At 37.3% G+C, this 22773-nt stretch overlaps 1 protein-coding gene across 5 annotated transcripts in view; it reads right to left on the bottom strand.

The window, feature by feature from the left end:
• Nucleotides 1-16450, bottom strand: part of LOC134541651 (protein phosphatase methylesterase 1) — a 148538-nt gene extending 132088 nt beyond the window's left edge. For 3 of the 5 annotated variants that reach the window (XR_010076671.1, XR_010076673.1, XR_010076672.1), the window contains exon 1: nucleotides 16205-16427. Coding sequence is in view for 2 of the 5 variants with exons in the window: in XM_063385235.1 (XP_063241305.1) it covers nucleotides 16205-16371 (167 nt within the window). In the remaining 3 variants the exon portion in view is untranslated. Of the gene's footprint in view, nucleotides 1-16204 lie in introns of all 5 variants that reach the window. The other 2 variants (XM_063385235.1, XM_063385237.1) reach the window with 2 other exon arrangements.
• Between the last annotated feature and the right edge of the window lie 6323 nt (nucleotides 16451-22773).

Raw genomic sequence — 22773 nt, 5'->3', positions numbered from 1 at the left:
TGATAACTGCTCTCTCACGGTGTGGGAGAGAGAACGAGAATGGGAGTCCCCGATTTCGAGGTGAAATTGAAAAGAGACTGATCAGGGGAAGCCCAGAGTTCTGTATGTAAAAGATTTTTTCATGTGTTGTAACTTGTTCTGTAATTGGCTGATATCTGTAGCGTGAATGAAGAGTGCGTGTGATTGGTCGGTGAGGTCAGGTGACTTCTCCTCCCTGCGTGGAGAAGAGAGTGGCCAGATTTCACCAGTCGTCTGTCGATCGCTGCCAGGCGAGGCCGCGTTTCGGTGGCTCACTGTTTTTCGCTAGGTTTTGGCCGTGTTCTAGGCCGCACATATTTTGGATAGTTTCCTTATTGAAGGACTTAATCGACGTTATTATTTTATTGTTAAATCTCATCAAGCGAACTGAGGGCAGTTTTCGACGGGCAGATATATGTGTGAAACGAGTGAATGAAACATTGAAAGTGTTCTGGATTTTTCAGTGCATCCTAATTGGAAAGAATAAAACAAAAACTACAATCAACGTTTTAAATCTTTTTATTTTGTAAGTAACGAACCGTTACAAGATGAAAGGGACCTCGTTGAGTGCAACGTGGTGTGAAGTTGTGTTTGAGTCAGTAGCTTAATGGCATCAACTTAATGTGTAGGTGTTTTTAGCGAATATTGTAAAATAACAATATAATTTAATATATATTATACTAGCTGCCCGACCCGGCTTCGCACGGCTATACTAATGGGAGGAAAATGAGACTGAATATCCCATTTACAGTAATAATAATTGAAATAAAATGCAATTAATTTCGACAAAAATTTATTACAATGCTTTGTAATGTACCGGAGAGAAAACGAGTAAAACCGATGGTTTCCCGATTCTCGAGCACGCAACGTACAACTGATGTACCCGTACTTCGCTACAGCAGTCTACAGGCAGAACACTTGCACCGCTCATTATACATGCCCCTCCTTGTGGGTACGCCACTGTCGCACCTCGAATGGGAAAAAAAATCAAAGCAATAATCGTTGCCATGGAGACGCAGAAGGCATAAACAATGCAAAAACCCGCTGTCCCACTGTTGCCCGGGATAACCACCCTTGGGAGTTGATTTTCGGAAAACGTCATTCTGCATAACATGAGGAACATTACTGTCAAGTTCAAGTCTGTAGGATATAAAATTGAAAAAAAAGGGCAATTTTTGATATTTAAAGTCCCCGTAAAATTTCAACGGTGATGAGGACTATACTAACAGTGAATTAGTTGTTGCCATAAAGAAGAATGAAGCATCAACAAAGCAACAACCGTTGGCATGGTGATTTTCTACCAAAAACTGGAATTTTGATATTTTACACCCCCAACACTCCCTTCGGAAAATCATATCTTAGTGAGCGTCTACATACATACATCACAAAATGAGTAACTATGCTAAGTTTCAATCGGTTGAAAGATTTCAAGTCAATCGTAATGAGTAAGTCAGTGATATTTCGCACAAATATATTTTTAAATTTAAATAATTTTACATAAAATAATAATTAAATCTATACAGAAATATGCCTCTAATTGAAGAAAAAAACGATCTAAGCGATGCCTGTTGCCATGAAGATGCAGAAGGCATAAACAATGCAAAATCCCGTTGTCATGGAGATGGAGTACCCACTGTTGCCAGTGCTTAAAACCACCCTTGGGAGCTGATTTTCGGAAAACGCTGTTATTAATCGAAATAAAATGTAGCCTATATATAAAGTTGGACAAGTTACAAATATTTGTGCGAAATTTCATTAAAATCAATGCAGTAGTTTCGGAAATTAGCCCGGACAAACATTGTGATACGACATTTTTATATATAAAGATTTAATTCTTTTCTGCTACACTTGAATTGTAAAGCCTGAATTACAACAGCCCGTCGCATCCGAGCGTCATCCGTTCGTCCGTCAGCCGCCAAGCGTTATACAACTTCACTTGACTTCACTCCACTGCTTGGATTTTGGCCTTGAGCGGTATCCGTTTAGCCAGAAATATCAATTTCATTATTCTTTTTCATCATCTTTTATCGCAAGTGTTAATTTTGAATAAGTCTCAATTTTACTCACATGCCTTAATCGGGACTCGAACCCAGAACCTCTCCCACCTTAAGCCGGTGTGCATCCGACTACACTACGGAGGTCGGCTGGCGATTTACAACACTCCGCTCGTCCGTCACAATATTTCTCCATGTCAATGCTGATAACTGTTGAGAAAACTTAACAATTTGGGGGAAAAAATTATCATATGTAATTATATTACTTAAACAATTATGTAAAGTAAGTACTTGAAACTCATTAAACTCAGAGTGTTTTTTTTTGGTATGTATTTTCACATTTCCAGAGTTACCATACATAATTATAATACTTCCGTGACTTAGACCATTTTTGTTTCAAAAAAGAGCTTTCGAAATGTGTCTAAACGTAAGCTAAGAAATGATTTTGGAATCAGCTAAACAATTAAACAAACTTTAATACATTTTAATATATTATTTTATATGCAAACACCTAGAAGACATTAGGAGGTTATAGTTTCATCCGTTCACCCGTCAAAAGTATAAAGTTACCAAGCTTTAGACAGACGAGTGGATGACATTTTTCAGTCCATCTTATTGGGTGCAGGTCATGTAATTGACAAGATGGATGACAGATGCCGTCAACTTATTAGGAATAAGTTTGTAAAGTGCGTACGTAAATTTGTTAACTTATATATATATATATATATATATATATATATATATATATATATATATATATATATATATATATATATATATATATATAGACACACACGCACACACATATTTTTGGGGTTTTTTGTAGGTATTTTAATATTGTAATGTGAACTTACTTAAGTTAATTGAAAGAAAAATTACGTACAAATTACATATCAACAATAGCCCAGGTTAAAACATGAAATTTGAGACTATTCTATTTATTTACTCAAGAAATAATTAATTTTTGGTGTTTATGCACTTTTTCTTAAAAATCTGAAAGAACAACCCCCGAAACATTTTCTGGGTACGCCTATGCGATGAGCACACCGTTACAAATGTACAAATAAATTTACGTTTCGAATGTTTGCTAGCTCATAAATTTTATCAATTGTCCGGTAGAACTTGAGATCTATTATAGTCTTAATATCTGTAAGTCAGTTGTGTATTTGAATGTTCGTATGATTGTGCCATTTAACACTTCAAAGAGGCTAATGAAATTATTCAATATAATATTTAAGAGTGGGGGGTTAAAGTTTATTGACGTAATGTCAATGCAATCAAAATATCGCTCGCAAATGTTAATATGTTGCGTGGCATCGGTATAGGCTAGCGTTAGTGACAAAGCATTAACAAAATGGCCATACCTGGACGGACGATTTATTCTTACGTTAATAACGTAAAAATTTTGAATGCTGGTTCGCAACTTATTATATCATCAGCCTTATGATGATATCAGGTATCTTTTTTAAATCTAAAATAAGCAATCATTAATTATATTTTAATAGTGCAGAAATACTAAGTTTATCTTCATCACTTCCTTATTAATAAGAGCATGAATTTTCTGCGAAAAGATTTCGAGACTAGCTGAGAGTTAAAACACTAGTATTGTCTATGTTTCGTGACTGGTTTAGTTTCGTTCAAGCACATGCTTACTATTAGTACATGAATCACAGCCATCCAGTGCGGGAGAAAAAGCGTTGTGATCTGCACGGTAAAATAGGGCTGTCTTCTCTTGCAGGCGGCCACCAGTCACAAGGAGGAAACCGTTGGCGTGGGTATACCTTTTTGCGGTCTAATGGGCATTCGAATTTTTTCACGAACTTCATGGCCCTATTTATTAGTCGAGAATAAATTAAATTTTGGATATGTGATTGTTCAACGGAAATGTGTCTTTTTCATTAGGCATTAAGAAACATTTAATTAAATTGTACCTGAGACCTCGACCCATTTGTCTAACTGTTTTTAATAATTGGTGTTGCTTTAACTCACCCATGTTTCTCCACTCTTGATGTCTGTACCAAATTTGCCCACGATTTCTTACTTTTAACACTGTTATTCATTTTCTTGATAAAAAAAAAGTTGGTTGTCTGTAAAGTCGGTTTACGGACGATAGTTTAACGTGACGTCATAACAAAACATTGATCAAATGATTACATACTGTTATGAATAAAATTGAATCATTTTTATTGAATGATCACTATTTTGTATGGATACAAAGAAGGAGTGAAATGAAATCTACAATTTAATTGATAAATTTACTTTTATTTGCCCTCATTAATTCAAATATGTTTATTACTATAACAAAGAGATTATTTTAACTATAACTTTTATACATGTTTGCTATTTAACTTCTTCCAATCTATGTTATTCTGTTAAGGATAGGACGATGATGATAGGAAAAGTAGGAAACGAATGGGAGTGTTTCAAATTTAATGTGCCTCGAAAAAGTCAAATCGATGGTTGTTCCAATCGATGGTTGTTCCAATCGATGGTTGTTCCAATCGATGGTTGTTCCAATCGAGTGGAAGAGAGATATATGCGGCGCAAGCGCACAATGAGATTAACGGGACACAGTGTAACGGGACAATGTGCGTTACGGGACACTTTTTTGTGCGTGCAGCCGGCGTTCATCGATTTATTAGACGTTGTCACGTCAATAAAGAGCGTTTTGAACGTTTTCGCCCTTTCGTAACACCTTTGCGCCACTTTGGCATTTTGACAAAACCGAAAATGCCGTAGACTGCACTCCAACTCTATTGCTCCGTCTGCAGTTTCGCAACAACGGAGAGAGCAACAACCAGGGAGGGGGCGAGCCCAGCGTCATTTTTGATAATCGGCTGTGAACACGAGAGAATGGTGTCAAAGAGAAAGATAAGAAACGGGAGGGGTGGGTGGTGGGGAGGAGGATAGGTTTGACGGAGGCAGCAGAAAATGACCTTGCTGATAGGCGTGCGACTGAAGCGCCATCCTACAGACAACAGTTGAACTTTTTTCTCATTCTTGCCCTATGTTTCTGGAAACGACCAACAGATGTGTTAGCATCGGAAATTTATCCCTGTGCCGAGGGCCTAATAAGCCTTAAGGAAAGATGTACTAACTAAAGTTAATAAACAAAAAATTGACGCAACTTGGATCAAAATTAAAACCTCACCTCCAAATCTCTAATTCTTGGTAATAAGTATATTCCTCCCTCCTTCTATTAAAACTAACTACTTATACCACCTACTTTGAAAGGTTGGAATATTATATCTTCAGTAACTCTCAAGAAGAATTTTTTTTACTTGGTAATTTTAGTGTGCCTGGTGTTGACTGGCCCAAAAAAAATACTTTAAATACCTATATAAGATTCTTATATCAATTAAAAGGCACAATCATTCTTAAAATTTACTAATAGCTTTCGAATATTTAAATGCAACAATATCCAGTCTGCCGAAAGACTCTTAGTTCTCCTTTTTTCAAATGTTCTTGAATTTAATGTTAAATGAGTTGATCAGTTAGTCAAAGAAGATTTACCTCACCCTGCAATTGATCTTATAATTAGCTTGGATATTTATTCTACAAATTCTAAGAGCACAACCTGCACAAAAGACTACAAAGTTCACATATAAAATACATCACATATTACGCTACCATGGCTGACTACATTACTTCACTTTATATAGCATTAAATTGCTCTAAATTACAATATGGTTCAGTTATTTGGAGCAGTATAATTAATTCTGACAGTATAAAAACAGAAAACATTCAAAACCAACTCCTCGAACTTATAACATTAAAATACAATGTTCAATCTTTTATAACTTTACTTTCATAATGTTGAGCCATTCTAGATTCTTTTGTTTCTTAATAGTTCTAACTTAATTGTAATTATTTTCTTGAAAATACAGGGCTTAGAGTTACACAATTCAATAGTCGTCTTCACTCTTTAATACAGTGTAAACTCTATATAATGACACTTAACGGACTGAGCATTTTTCGGCGTTATAGAGAGTGGTTGTTAAATGGAAAGAAATAAAATATATCATTATGCTATTCTATAATAATATATATTTACTAATATAGTACACATTTTACATGTCTATAAAACCATGATAGCATCGATTGATCCAGATCTTCGTATTGAGATTTCTTTAACTTTTTCTTTGTTTTTCCATATTGTAGACACGGTAGAGTGGCTAAATCCAAAGCGTCTTCCATCATCACTGATATTTTCTCCCGCCTCTATTGAGCATATTATAACACTTTTTTGTCAATACACAAAGATTTTCGTTTACTCGCCATGTTTACAGTTCGAAAGTCTGTAAGCAACTGCGATAATGATAACGTGTAACAACTTGACAAAAGTCTAGTGACCGAGGTAAACATGTGAAGTTCATCATACAAAAAAAATGATAAAATTTCTTAGAATCTCCGGTACGTCAGTTGAAGTAAACACATGCTAGATAATACAACAAAACAGCAAACAAAAGAACATACACAGCTGCAGTTCTGACCAACTTTGGCAACTTAGAAAGTACTGCTTAATGATTTATAATGCTGTATTGTTGTTGTTAAATAGAGTGAGCGTGACGCTATATAGAGTGTATTATTGTATAGAAAACAAGGTAAACCAACCAAAGTCAAGCAATTTCAACGTTTTAAGGAGTTTGTCATTAAATTGAGTGACGTTATAAAGAGTTTACACTGTATATACATTAGATATAAAATTTATATCATATACAGATTAATTACTAATTTCAATAAACGAGATAAATGTATTCCTTTCTTAGACTCTTGATTTTTTTTTACTAAACTGTAATTAGATTAATTTTAATCTGCAATAATCAATTAGCCTCAGATTCAGTATTCATATTAGTCTCTTATAATTTCATAATTAGTTGCCTAGTAATCAGGTATTGCGATATACCTATTTCATTATCAAAGAAATTATGTCTGAAGACATTAAAACTTATGGCGGTATTGTGAAATAACAGTGTGCCCTATGATGCTGTCAAATAAAAAGTTTCTGAAAAAATGGTAAATAATGAAAAAAATATTGGTATCGCGAAATAGACTAGACCGTGTGGGACTGCAGTCTATCTACTTCACAATACCGAGAAGAAATGATCTCGATATGTCTCAATTTTAACATTTGAAATACCAGTATCGCATAACAAATTAGACTGTGTGGGATGGTATTCTACTTCACAATACCTTGAAAATTTGATCCTGAAAAGGCATTATTTAAAAAAATTAAATACAGATTTTTAAAACAAAACAAAACCAGGTAAATTTTTAGTCTTCATTATGATACCCAAAACCTTTAATAAACCAAAATGAAATAGACTAAAAATACTGCATCTACAGTACTTTGGCAAACCCACATTTTCCCTCGCTTATCCCATAAAAATGTAGCTACACTAATATCGTAACCAAGCTCTATCGTATGATACACTGCTCTGTCAAGAATATATTAAATAGCTGACCTAACCTGATCAACCTTTCACTTTGTTTTCATTACCAGGATTGCTAATCTAACATATTAAATTACACATTTCATCTAACCTGGGCTCCTTCCTCCCAACCTAGGAACATAAATGTTTTTTCCACTCTCAAACTTAGATCAATACCTTCTTCATTCAACATACATGCTTAATTCTTCCATACACACAATTCTACTTATCTGACTTAACTCTTTATTGGAAGTCACTTTGACTCAACTTTTTCTCTTTAAATCAATTCAACATCGTTTATTAAAAATTTACACGTTTACATTGCTAAAATATCCTATATTTTCCATAACCTTTTATTAATCAAATAATAAACATTACAATAAAAACACACAGTATGTATCTTCCATTACTGCCAATAATTCCGAAACAAAGTAACAACCACACAACAAACATTGCCAACTCTATTCCTACCAAAATACGTAATCATACTCGGTTCCAACCTCATTGGTCTACTCCTATAACGCCATTAATTTCCCCTACTTTTCTTGACACGTAATATACTTCTGCACTTGCCAGAATCAAGAGTTATAACTGACCCAAAAGTTACTTTAATTGGAATATCAAACTTAATGTAACCTAAGACTATCTTCAATTATTATAAATTTTATAGGGAAAGGTAGTAAAAGTAATATATATATATATATATAAAATTAGACAAAGGATTTTTCTAAACGATACTAAAAAGCATTTTTGTTGCTTTTTCACAGCTTGAGTTAATATAGGTTGCAGATGAGGTATTGGACCAAACCAGTGTTACGTGTGTGACTTTTGGAGGAAATTTTTTGTGTTTGATCTTAACTTTTTACATTTAAGATTGTTGCTTTCTTGTTCAAAACATGATTTAGGGACACTTTAGACATTTGAAGAGGTGGATTCCAAAAGGGGTTAAGTCACATTTTAGCGATTTTGTGTTTATATGTGGAATAACTAACTTTTTACTATTCGCACCTATGGCTGTAACAGGTATTCCAAAAGCGCTTAAGTTATAGCTGTTATGCGGTAGTGAAATCTGGGTTTCTTTCCAAAACGTCCTAAGTCAGCAGTGTTTTCCAAACAAGCCTTGGTAAGTCATGCACCGATATGCGCATGCATAAACAGGTATTAGTTACTCTATGGTGAAAGTATTGTCATGGTTTTGTACTACATAGAGGTTATGTCTGTTTATTATTGTTATTGTGGTGGTTTGTCTTGTCAATAGTTAATGTATAAGTAAATGCCAAAATGAATGTAAGTGAACTACAAGATAGCACATGTTCTGTAACAGATATAAGTAGTACACGAAGTAGAAAACGAGCAAGAAATGAAGATAAGTGGGTTAAAAACCGTAAAATGTTTGCCAGAAACAGCAGTGAGGCCCATGGTGCTCCTTTGGTTGCATGCACGCATAAAGAAGGTGGTAATAGTTGTAAGGCTGCTTTGCTGTCTACAGCAGATATAAGTGCATTTTATGACAAAATCTATAAACACAAAACAGCTGCTGAACAGAATAGCTTTGTTTTCAAGTATATTGTCGCACAAGAGCCTAAACAGCGTAGGCCCAGAAACAAAAATAAGCCTAGAAGCCGTACAGTTACTAAATATTTCATACGACCAGACAAGCGGTCGTATTCTAAATGTATGTAACAAAACGTTTTTGTCTGTAACGAGATTTTCTCGTAAAAGAATAAACACCTTAAGCAAACACATGGAAGTATATGGGGAATGCCCACATGAAAGGCGTGGTGGGGCTAGGTTAAATCCCAAACACACTGCGATAAAAGACTCAATGATTGCATACATTAAAACGTTTAGATGCAATGAAAGCCATTATGGCCGAGGAAAAAGTGTTCGTGGTTATCTTAATCCTGAACTTTCTATCAAAAAGTTGTGGCGAATGTGGAAAGATAACCAAAAAATAGAAAACAAACCAATTGCTTCATTATCTAAGTTTTTCAAGGTGTTTCAAAACAACTTCAATCTCAGCTTCGGAAGCCCAAAGACGGATGTGTGCTCATTTTGTTACAAGACTAAGAACCAAATCAAGACGTCACGTGACCTTGCTGAAAAGGCTCGATTAATGACTCAGTATAGGTTACATACTCTTAGAGCTAAAAAAATTTATGAAATCATGAAGAAACAAGAAAACAATATAATAAGTGTTTCATTTGACATGGAACAAAATCAACCACTGCCCAAATTAAGCATTGGTGAGGTCTTTAATGCCAGACAAATCTGGCTGTACAATTTGACGTTTGTTTTGATGGAAAACCAACAAAACACTTCCAACACATCTGTGTACACTTGGACTGAAGACCAAAGTGGTCGAGGTTCTAATGAAGTATGTTCGGCATTGAGTCATTTTTTGGAAAATCTTGAGAAAAAATTGGCAAATGTACCAAAAATCTTTTTGACTCTGAGATTATTTTCAGATGCCTGCAGTGGGCAAAATAAAAACACCAATGTTATGATGTTCTTACTCAACTATGTTGCCAAATCAAGAACCTTTGCAAAAGTGGAACATTACTTTCCAATCAGAGGTCATAGCTATATGCCCCCTGACCGAGTATTTGGAAGATTTGAAAAGGAGTTACGGAAAAAAGAAACAATATTAGAGCCTAGAGAATATCACAAGGTATTTGCGACGGGTGCTACAGTAAATGTGTTAGGCATAGATTGGGTGGTCTCAAACTTTATGGAAGCTTCAAAGAAGGCCATAGTAAAAAGACTTCCCTTTAAAATGCGTGATCAACGTGTTCTCATCTACTCAAGAATGCATGACACTACTATTGACATTCAAAACACATATTGTGGTCTGCCAACAACAGTCAAGGTGACTAAATCACGTACAGTATTGAAAGAAGCGTACACAAACGTTCCTGTTTCGCCAGCAGAAAACCATATTAGTGAAAAGAAGCGACAAGATGTGAAGAAACTTCTGCAGCTTGTTTCACTCAGTCAATGTGCAAGACAGTTTTACCAAACTGCTCTGACTAACAATGTAGAAGGAGATAACGACAACAATATTGTACTATATGATGAAGAAGAGCCATTCATTTAAACATTGTAACCTTAATGTTCACTCAAAAGACTTGACACATTTTAAAGATCATATTGTTGCTTTTGTTTTGTACTATGCATAAGTCTACATACATATTTTGTTCAGTATTATGTAAACATCACACTTAGGCCTGTCAATCTGGTAGGACTAATATTCTTCAATTACATGTTTTTCAAAAAGTCCTCAGTCACTGACAAGTTTTCCAAAAAGCTCTTAGTCACTGACAAGTTTTCCAAATAGCTCTAAGTCACTGATGTTCCGTTTTCTTAACCTAATTACAGGTAATATATTGAACTCATAATCACAATAACTGCCTGAGAACATGTTCTTAATGTAAAACATTAGCATTATGTGGATTTTGTGCTTGACATTATCAAAATACACATTCACACCAAAAAAATTGTTTCCTGGAAAAAGTACATTTTTGACTTAGCCCCTTTTGGAATCCACCTCTTCATTTGTTAATAAAACTTGATGCTTGGAACAGATTAAATAAATGTCTAAGTATTTTTTTAAAGGATTTTACTTTTTTGTTACGTGTGTGACTCAGAGATTTGGAAATATCTTATACTCTTATGAAAGTTACATTTTACTGTGAATCTTATTGCATAAAATAAAAATAAAAATTATAGTGATGTAGTCCACTATATGGACTAATATACACTGTAACATGAAACACATTGCTTTCCTCCTACTTTCACAATAAACTCATGTATTGATGTTACGTGTGTGACGAACATCTGTTACGTATGTCATCAAAGTCACTCAGTAAAATTTCATTTCCTTATTAAAACCAAATACTCATAAATGAATCATACATTCATTTAGAAGGTTTATGAAATGTTTTAACATTTGATAGTAAACATATGCAGGCTGTCTCATACTTATTTACCTGGAACAGTTCCTAGAACAATTTATTTATAATAAAAACTAAACATATATATACTACTTCTCAAACAGCAAACATACAAATAACCTATCATAAGCATTTCACAATATTAATAAATATGGTACAGTACTTCAAAAATCAATAAATTTAAATTGTCCTCGTGAGCCAGTTACTTCTGGTGGAGCCAGACTTCTTCACTTTGGCCATTTTATAAAATAAAATGTCTGGTTTCGAAGGCCACTTCCAGTAGTTTCCTGAAGGAATCATTACACTAACTTGAATCTCAGAATGAGAGATGTTGAGCACTTCGCCTGGGAAAAAATTGTTATCGTAAATTACTTTACACCAATCTCCTTTATTTAAGCTTAACATTTCATCATTCACATAATGAATGTCATTATTTACAACAAAACTAGGATGCTTATCTGAGTTTGAATGGAAAAAAGAAACTTTACCATCAACATCACTATTAACAACATGAATCTTCTGGATACCATGAACTGCACCGACTGCTGACCATGGTGTGACGGTTTTGATTAAACTGTCTATCTCACTTTGGCTAATATGAAGCACTGTTGTTGAAGGCATAAGTTGAGAAGCAGCCCTGGCAAATTCTGAAGAACTCTGTATTACAAAATTTTCAGCTTTACTCATGGATTTTTGCCTTACTAGCGATTTAGCTCTTCCTCTGACTCCATCCACAACTCCTTTTCCATGGCTAGTACCAAAATATTTCCATGTAAAGTTTTTGGCAAACTTATGTGTTAAATCTGTTAGTAACTTTACCATAAATTTATTTTTAAACTCAGATGATGGCCCATCACTAAATATAATCTCTTCAAATTCATTAATTGTGTTTGGAGTTGCAAAAATTAAGTCATACAACTCATTTATGAAGCAATACAAAGTATCTTTTCCTTTATCTTTGGTGTCAGAGCAGATCAGGAAAGTTTTTGTACATTTGTTTCCCTCAAATAAAGCAGCAGTGAACAGCTGCACACTTTCACGCGACCATAAAGCAGACTGAATCTCATTTTGGTACTCTCACGAATATGCCATTGCAAAATCAACTTGTAGAACTCTACAAGTTTTCTTATAATTTTCAAACGCTTCACTTTGTATGCGCTTGATTTTGACATGTTCTCGAAACCTAGGCAGAACTTCCAAAATTTCCTCTATTAGTTCACCTGCAAAACCCACTTTCACTGCCTTTACTATGTGGCCATTATAATTTTTTCCCCAATATCTCCATGAAACCTGGACTGATTTATCAATGTCTTCAAACATAATTGACAGCTTCTTACCATCACAACAATCACTACATAATCCATTCCAACATGGAGCCGTTAAAGTGTCAGAGTTGCAAATTATTTTATCCCAAAAGGAACCATCATATTCAATTTTTAACCCTTTAAGTTGTAACCTGAAGTTTTCATGATGCTTGCATTTGCACTGGTCAGCTGGAGTGTCCTTCAAAAGCCATACATTTTTTTGCCTTAGTGAACAAAATGTTGAAAATGATATCATCTCGTCTTCTTCACATTCCTTTCTGAAAATAGCATAAGCTTCCCTAAGATACATAGTTAAAAACAATTTTCTGAAACATTCTTTCTTGCCATTTTCCCAAATTACAATTTCATCTTTCATTCCCGGCATAGTATACACAATGTCAGGTCTTGTGAAGAAATCAGTCACTTGTTTATTCACTAAAGAATTAGTATGAGCAGGTGTAAGAGTATATTCCATTTTAGTTTGTAACTTTAAACCCAAACAGTTGGCAAGTCCAGACACAACTGCTACTTTTTTTAATGGAGAATATGGTAATGTTCGCAAACATCTCACAGCGTTCCCTAATGACTGGGGAGTTTTGAAAGGCTTACTTTTGAGTAGAGGTGTTTCACAGTTGCCACAGCTACTACTCTCTGAACTTCCGGGCAATATATGTTTACGTTGTCTTTCTCTGCTCAAGCGTTTTCTTTCTGCAGCTGCAGCCCGGTAACGCTTCTTCTCAGCTGATGACATGCTTGCAATTCTTGATTTTCTTATGGTTTCCACTCTTTTACTCTCACTTGGGTAAATATGTAGTTGAGCGGTATTTGCGAAAAAAAATGTTAAAGATCCGAAAATACCTTTATTAGACGCTCTTCAACTTCCTCTTTTCATTAAAAGCGGCGGAGGTAAGAAATTCCAAATACTTTAGGAGATATCGAATTTTTATATTTCATCATTATGTAGTTGAGCTGTATTTGCGAAAAAAAATGTTAAAAATCCGAAAATACCTTTATTAGATGCTCTTCAACTTCCTCTTTTCATTAAAAGCGGCGGAGATAATAAATTCCAAATACTTTAGGAGATATCGCCGTTCTTATTTTGCATACAAGACCTGTGTTTATCATTCGACCAATTTTTTTATTTTGCCGTGTGTTTGTGAATGCCTAATTAATGAAAATGGTCGATTAGGTCAGGTCAGTTACATTATAAATACTTTGAAACTAAGCGTACATTAAAAATAATATGAAATTATTTCAATGGTTCTTTAGTTTTAAAGTATTTATAATGTAACTGACCTGACCTAACAAACCGGGACAAAGGATGAACAGTAACAACTCACGTAAAATTTTTTTGTTACTTATTACTTGCGCAACAATAAAAAATAAGACTTTAAAATTAGAAACGTTAAAAACTCGCCTAAGTTGGAGGCGGTAATTAAACACAGTTTTAAAACTAAATAATCACATATTGGTTAATTTGAATTCTGGCCTATCACGATCAATCACGTGACATCATTATCCAATACAAAAATAGATACTCGTAAACAAGAAACAATGCGGAATGCCACATGAATGCACTGGTATAATTGTGATGAAATTTAAAAATTCGATATCTCCTAAAGTATTTGGAATTTCTTATCTCCGCCGCTTTTAATGAAAAGAGGAAGTTGAAGAGCCTCTACTAAAGGTATTTTCGGATTTTTAACATTTTTTTTCGCAAATACCGCTCAATTACATATGATTAAATTTAAAAATTCAATATCTCCTGAAGTATTTGGAATTTTTACCTCCGCCGCTTTTAATGAAAAGAGGAAGTTAAAGAGCATAGAATAAAGGTATTTTCGGATTTTTAACATTTTTTTCCGCAAATACCGCCCAACTACATATTTACCCTCACTTGCTTTGTAGGTTATGTCATCCTTCCTCTTTTTTCTGAACTTTCTGATTCTTTCTGCACTAGTCATAGACACTTTATGTGATTCTTCTGATACTTCAGGATTCATATTAACAACAGTTACTACTTCTATATAAAATTATAACATTGTCACAGTTTTGAGCCAAAAGATACACTCTCTTCCCCACTCATAACACAATAAATAAAAACAATTGGTTGTTTCCCTCCAAAATGAATAATTGTGTGTTTAAGGAAGTAACCATTAGATTTCTTATAATTATAATTTAATGTTAACAAATTGTAAATGACTGGTTGAAAACATAATTAGAACCACATGTAATTTAAATAATAGGAATATTATTGTTAAGGCTATTAATTATAAATGTGTAAAAATTGTATATAGTACTGTTTTATTTTTTTAATACTCTGCATCTCAACTGCCAACTTGACATTTAAAAGTACATCAAAGTGTTATGAAAATAACATAAAATAAATTATTCTCCTGTCATTTTTTTTATTTTTTTTTTTATTTATTTGATTGCCTCCTGTTTTCTCCAGTAGGCCTACATACTAGAACGGAGTTGTCAATATACAAAATACAAACAAAAAATTAAAACATACTATAGACAAACACAAATCTTAAATACAAAACATAACCACACTCCTGGATACTATAATCTTTCCGCAGCACCTGACAATTCGCTTGTATTGTGATATTCAAAGTCTTGTTTGGCCAGAATTTTTTAGCGTAATAAATAAAAACAGCAAACATCATGTACCACAAAAACAATATAAAACGACCATACCATCTTGATAGAGGCAAACTTGGATACATGATATGAAAAAATTACTATTAATATTAAGTTCCTTTCATTCTCATTAATAAATCTGTTAAACGGCATTCCGATATTTCAAGTACCTATTTGATCGTTTTTAACAGAACATTAAACTTTTGTTTCGTTAACTACATTACAAAAAAAGGAAACCAGCAGTTCACACAAAAAATTTAAATTTAAATGTAGCTAACCTTACCATCCATTCAAACAATTTAACAGTATTTTTAATGTGTCCAACTTAACCGTTAAATGGATTTTACAATATTTTTAATGTAACTTAACCTAACCAACTGTTTCAACACTACAATACTAGATTTTTTTTTTGTATAGTTGATAGTGGCCTACAGCCTGAAGCCCACAGCCATAGGGTAATGTGTTCTTAGTCGAATCGTTATCATATCTTATCAATCAAATCTCTGCATGTAAATTAACACCCATGCCTTACCCGGGACTCGAACCCAGAACCCCTCCCACCACAAGCCAGTGTATACAATACTAGAAATATCGCAAAGCAGTTTACAATTACTGTTAAAGAGAATGAAACTCATAAATACCATTCTCAAACCTTACCATTCTCAGTTTTTCAGAAGAGCGCCTTCTTAAAAAAAATTAAGTTTTACCCGCAATTTACGTTGACATCTCGACGTCTAATTCCTACAGTAACCTACGGAAATTTGTTAAAAACGAATGTATAATTTTCTGGTGTTCTTTAAATTTATTTAATAGAAATGGAGGGGCTGAAGTAACAAATTACTTAATTTTGTCTAGCATACCTTGACAGTAATCCAGTTGGAGGAAGTTTTCCTTTAAACAATGTTTTCTCCAATGCTGACATTTCGGGAACTCGAAAAACCGTCCGTTTTCCTCTGATTTTCCTAACACAGAGATGGAATAAACTATATAAATATAAATGAGAAATGTTTTTGAACAATGTTAGCATTAATCTTACCCCGGTCAACTTCCATATGTATATGCGAACAACAACACAATCCAGTGTTCAACCATGATGGTTTTCAAGAAAATACTTCTAGACAAAAACATCCGACTTAAACAATTTAAAAGCAGAGTACTTTTTTAAAAATAAAAATAAAGTCTTATTATTACCTTATTTATGAATATACTTAACATAATAAAAAATGCAACAAGAAAAAATTTCTGCAAATAGATTAAACATCAACTACATGAGTAGAAAACTTAAAGTAGACCTCGTGGAAGAAGCTATAAAAACATAGTTTTTTTTTTTTTTTCAACTTGATACGGGATACATTAAAACCAATAATATTAAAAAAAAAAAATTCAACAACCGTCTACACAAATAAATATATTTTTATCTTATTTAGCACCAAATTATTTTCTACACAACATTAAAAAACACATTTTAAGGCAAAATAAAGAACATTTGACGTCCCTCGGCTTCTGGTCCCTATTTCCCTGTTTACTAGAAATGTCTGTTATGCGCATACTGCTCTCGTCGGAGAGGTGTGGGTCCAGGCCGACGTGGCCGGGACCAGGAAATGCGGGACCTGGAGGGATGGTGAGGTAGAATGACAGGTAGATCGAAAGGACCACTCGATGTCAATCGTCCCACGAGCTCTTTTATTGCGTTCAGAGAGCTTGCCGCGGCCTGGCGGATCCGTCGCGGGGTGCGCGTCCTTCCCACGAAGACCCGGACTCCCGAAGACCGTCTCGTACGGCCCACTCATCCCGACGCGTACCGGCAGTTCTTCCACGTAACAAAGTTCCTGACAATCAACTGCTTCGCAAAGGCACGTGACGCGTGCGCGGTTCTTACGTACTGTCTCGTAACGTCGGCGATGGTTCAGCAATGAGTAACTATGTCCCTCACAAAGACACGTGATGCGTGCGCGGTTCTTACGTACTGTCTCGTAACGTCGGCGATAGTTCAGCGGTGCGTAACTATGCTTACGCGTCCTATAATGACCGACTCGTGATGTAAATCGTAACTCGGACTCCCAATCGCGTGGGCGGCACAATGTAGGCAGCGCGGCTGCTGCGAATGCTCGTACTGTGGCGGTGTCGCCGGACCATGAGCTCGATAGACCTGTCTCGCGATCAGCGCGGAGCGGAGCGCACGTCCGCCGCTGCCCGAGTCCTGAGTTCAACTGCTCTCCCCCGCCCGCCCGCGGGCCGTCGCGCGCGGGCAGCGGGGGAGGGAGGGGGAATCGGCCGGCGTGGGAGAGCGCCACCCCTCGCGACGCGGATGAGCGCCAGGCCACGCTTACATATAGACACTGCGACACGTTTACGAGAATTACAAGATTATTACACGATAGTTAATACATTACAGTTACATTATTTACACACTTAAAAAGTCACGGTCATTTGGAAAGAAATATATACACACAGAAACAATTACACATTAACACTGGCTCACTGGCGTGCTGGGGCGCACGCTGGTGCGTCCCTGGCCGATGCACAACACTGAGGGTTCACTGGGGAAAAACAGACCCCCTCAGGTCCGCGTCGGTGGCCAGGTACGGCCTCTATATCTGGGAGGGTACGACGACTGTCGTCAATACCTATTTAAAAGTTCACTGCAATCAAACTAAATAAAGTGTCACAAGCTCCTCAAAGAGCGTTTATTCTCCTCTTTTGTTTAGTATTAGTTTAACCTGTAAATCCCTATAGGCTACCTGTCATTTAGCTAATTTATTCAGGCTCAGATTCAGGGAATCACAGAGGCCATCTTGGATTACATCAATTCCGACGGCCATTGTTGATAATATCTCTTCTGGCGGAAAAAACACAATAAAGGCCTCATTGTGCACAAAAATTCTCCCTTTTGAATTATGTCGATACGTCCACTATTTGGTTTTCTAGAACTTTCCCCCCTTTTCAATCGAACACCCCACTCCTGTGTGTTGTACTTTTCATTACCTTATCATCGAACACACCACTCATATGCATTGCACTTTTAGTTATATTTGCCGTCACCCGACCTATGTGAAATGCCCGGGGGGTACCTGACGGGCGCTACGGGCGTCGCGGTGCTCTTGTTGTCCGGAGGGGCGCCAGGCTAGCGGGCTGCTAGTCCGTTGGTGTTGGGTCGTGGGTACTCTGCCCCCGCGTGCCCCGCCAGGTACACGTCTTGAATCTACCCTGAATGGCTCTCCCTTGATTGTGAAGGCCGCTCGGCCGTGTGGAGGACGGGAGACTCCGGAAAATTAGTATACACGAGTTGGTGAGAATTACCTTTAATCTAGTCCCGCTACAAAACACTCTCACCAACACTTGGCGACGTCTAGCCGTTACACACCTAACACAGAAAAAACATAACACTACGCGACACTAATGGTTACCGCTGCAGTCTCGCGGGACGCGGGTCGATGCTCGCTGGAGACGGCCAGCGCCGAACATTAACGGGTGCAGGGGGGGCTTTATGAGCGGGCTCCTAAATTCGGCGAAACACTTACGTGAGTGATACGATCTGCAGCGCGGTATCACGATGAAGACGGTCGGGATAGGCCCGGTTCCGTAAAATACGCGCCGAGTCGACGTGGACAGCTATGAATTAATAAGAGGTTTGAATTTAAATATTTAGTATAGAATAAAATAACCACAGAAAGAAAACTTGGATGCTGCCCACGGACATAAGTCTGTTCCCGGCGCGGAGTGGTTCGAGACTGCCGGACATGGCCGCCTCGCAAGGAAGTGAATTTTTCTCTTCTTTGTGAGTCAGCGTCAAAAAACGTCATATTCACCAACTTAAAAATATTTTTATTACCAAAACAAATATTAATAAATTAATAAAATTATAGAGACACTGTCTGCTGGAAGCAACCATTTAGTTTTATTCTGCTGGATGTGGTCATTTTGGATTAGGTCACTTCTGGAAACCATCTTGGATTCTGTCATTTTGTTTTCTAGAACTTTCCAAGTTTTTTATTGTTCAATCGAATGCCCTACTCCTGTGCTTTGTACTTTTTGACCTGATAACATCTTATAAATCGATGAATGCCGGCTGCACACACGAAAAAGCATGACTCATTGTCACGTTCCGCCTGAGCCGAGCATGCAAGCGAGAGTGCGGATTAAGGATAGAGAGGCACAATCGGCCTAAGCGTTTGGCTTGTGACGCATCTATCTCTCTTCCACTCACGTTATCACGTAAAATTATCGTCCGTAAACCGACTTTATAGAAAACCCCCTTTTTGTTACATCATCGAACATCCCACTTCTATGTGTTACACTTATCATATGTCCACAATCTTAAAAATATATTTACAATAAAAATTAATAATATAATAAAATTATACAGGTTGTCGTGTCCTGCATTTGGCCTCGGCCCCTTTGTGCGAGTGCTAAATGCTCATCCCTGAAACAAACATGGCTGCCCCGACACCGCAGAATATTTTTTACCTAATCTCTATGCCTAAGCTAGTATCCTGTAAGATGGTGATGCACAAGATTATGCTCTAGGGCCTATCACTCCCTCCTCTTCCTTGATCACAAACCCAGCAAGAGGACCAGCTGCAGCCCCTCTCTGCCCGGCGGACTGCCGACTACGGGAGCTGTTCAACAGTGACCACTGAGGAAGTCACACCCCATCTGAAGCCACTCCAGCACTGGACGCTGTTGCCGGGACACGTCAAGGTATTATCTACTGGAGGCAGCCATCTTGTATTAGTAGAGTCCGACATCTTGATTTCCTCTGATGGATATCGCCATTGAGTGTCGGTTCCTAACGTAGGTAAGTATCTAAGGATGGGCCTATAATCCCTAACAGTGTTTATATGAACCTTATAGAACAAAATATTCACAAAAACAACAATCATTTCACACAAATCACACTATCCACAAAAATCCAAAAATCCAGTTATTTGTTTTTTTTTCTTAAAGTCATAATCATTTATAATTTGTATATGCATAGTCTGAGATATATTTTATGATTTATCAAATTAATCGTCTCATTATTACCGATGCGATGGTTATAGTGACGCCGTCCCCACTACCTCTTATTATTTTTACGTGATTTTTGCTTGGGTTCGAGATCTCAGGGAGGGTTCGGCCTTGTGGCTAGAGGTAGGGGTTAACGCAGTAGGGCCCCCCGAGCTGTTATGGCCACTTGGGACGCCTGAAGAAGAACACAAAGTTTCTGGAGGATATTTGATGAATTTATTACGGCACAGACCTATACATAGTGCTGCCCGTTCTGGCCATAACGGTTATCCCAAATCGACTAGTTACACGCGCAGCCCACTTCCTCAGTGGCGGCTCACGATTTTAATGTGCGTGAAGGACGTACTTTTACACACGATGCGGCGGTTACAAAATAAACTCTAACATGACAAATTATACCTTGACGAACAAAACACTTTACTATTACACGATATTTATTATACTGGGCTATGGACACGTAGGCCCGTGTTTCCGGCGACTCTACGTGATTCCTAGATGTGTCCCAGGGACTAAATCGTTCGTACGTTTGGTGGCACGATACCGTGCAGCGGTTACAATTAAACTCTAACATGACAAATTATACTTTGACGAACAAACACTTCACTATTACATAACACTTATTATACTGGGCTAGTGGTGACGTCGACCTAAGTGTCTCCACGGCTCCTTCAGGCCGTTATGCCTCGCCAGCGCCATCTCTTGAGTGTGTGGTGCGACGCAAGTGACGGTGGATATGACTTTTTATTTTATTATAAATATATTTTTGCTTTACGTTTTTTGTATATTTTTATTATAATTAATTTTGTATTGAAGGGTTTTGTATTTTATAAGTTTTAATTGTTCACTGGGCGCCAAGGCCGCGGCTTCCGCCTATGACCAATCAGCGTGTTCCGCGGGCTCGCGGAGAAGGGGGGGGGGGGAAACGCGGGCGCTGAGGCGCGGCAGGGGAGTTTGAGGCAGTCGTCGCCAGGACTCGGGAGACAGCGGTCACACGAGTGTCATCGCTCCGCGCTAGCGGGAGAGAATCGTGGACCCTGCACGAGAGGCGACGGACGTCTTGAGGACGTCGCTCCGGGACGGTGAGGCAAGCGGGCGCGGTATTTGCAGAGCCACTAGACTTTTGCCGTGCGAAGACGTTTTCATATACTTTGCAGTCGAGCTTGTCGTTGAGTAGTTACGGTCGCGAGTTTTCGTTTTACTTTTCGCACACGCGTGCTCTGTTGTCAATTCGGTTGAGTCGCGATTCTTTGTTTCATCCTAGTCATTCGCAGTCTTAGGTTCTGTGTTATTTTTCTTTTAATTTCTTTCTGGCCTGTGCAGAATACAGTCAGACAGACATCCTATCACGCGCGGGTCTTAAGGAGTATATTCTTTACCGTGGGAGTGATAGTCATCATGGGCGGGACGTCCCGTAATTTTCTTAATTGGATCAGTGCGCGAAACCGGGTGCCGACCCACCTTGAATTAGTCACAGGCGGAAACGTGGCAGCCCCATGTAAAGTGTTAGGAGTCTTGTGCATAAAGGACCATCAAACTTTATTAGAATTATTTTCATTTAATCTCTGGAGACTAAGTTCCTCGGCCACGCGGCCTGAACCCCCTCTCTACCGAACCCTGAGTAGCCGGCAGTACAGCAGCATTGTCAGGAACTAGTCGACCAGACCACGACAGTGGCACGTATGCCCGTGTCTCCGGCGACTCTATGTGATTCCTAGATGTGTCCCAGAGACTGATTCGTTAGTACGTTTGGTGGCACATGTCGCCTTCTGGCTGCCCCGTGCGGGCCAAAACTAATTAGCCGGTAAGCTAAGTTGGAGCGTGAAGCGCCGATGTAACGTCTCGTAGACTCCCCACAGTACTTACGTAATATGTTGAACACTCATCTTGGAGCACTGATTTAATTAAGTGAAATACCTCATGGTAAATTGAGGCCGACCACCGAACTGTACGTAAAAGATTAAGAAAAGATTATGACTATTGAAACTACATGTCGGTGAAAGCAAGAGTTGATGGTTCCGTGTTGCGTGAAGGCTGCTGGCCTATCCGAGCTCCTGAAGGACACTGAGTTTCTCGCCGCGCTCGACCCCCCTTCCCCCCTCCAGCCCTCCCGCGGAAACATGTGAATTTCGCGGGAAACTGAACCGGCCAGGTTCGGGACAAAGCGCACAGTGAAACATGATTTTGAAAGGACACTGAAATATTAATTGATGAAAATAATGTCTAATAAAAACCTGTGGAAAAATATACATAAATAAATTTGTTGTGGCCCCCGGGCCACATTTATGATATTTTTTTTTTATGCTGTTATTGATTTTACGTATTATTCCCATTTTAAAGAATTCTTTTAAATTGTGTAAACTCTTAGTTACTGTATTTTTTGGTTGATTATTTAATTATTGTGATATTTCCTTTTATAGTTATA

The sequence above is a fragment of the Bacillus rossius genome, assembly GCF_032445375.1.
Source record: "Bacillus rossius redtenbacheri isolate Brsri chromosome 4 unlocalized genomic scaffold, Brsri_v3 Brsri_v3_scf4_1, whole genome shotgun sequence".
NCBI classification, from domain to species: domain Eukaryota; kingdom Metazoa; phylum Arthropoda; class Insecta; order Phasmatodea; family Bacillidae; genus Bacillus; species Bacillus rossius.
The sequence above is the reverse complement of the archived record's forward strand: the minus strand, read 5'-3'. Positions and strand labels throughout refer to the sequence as shown.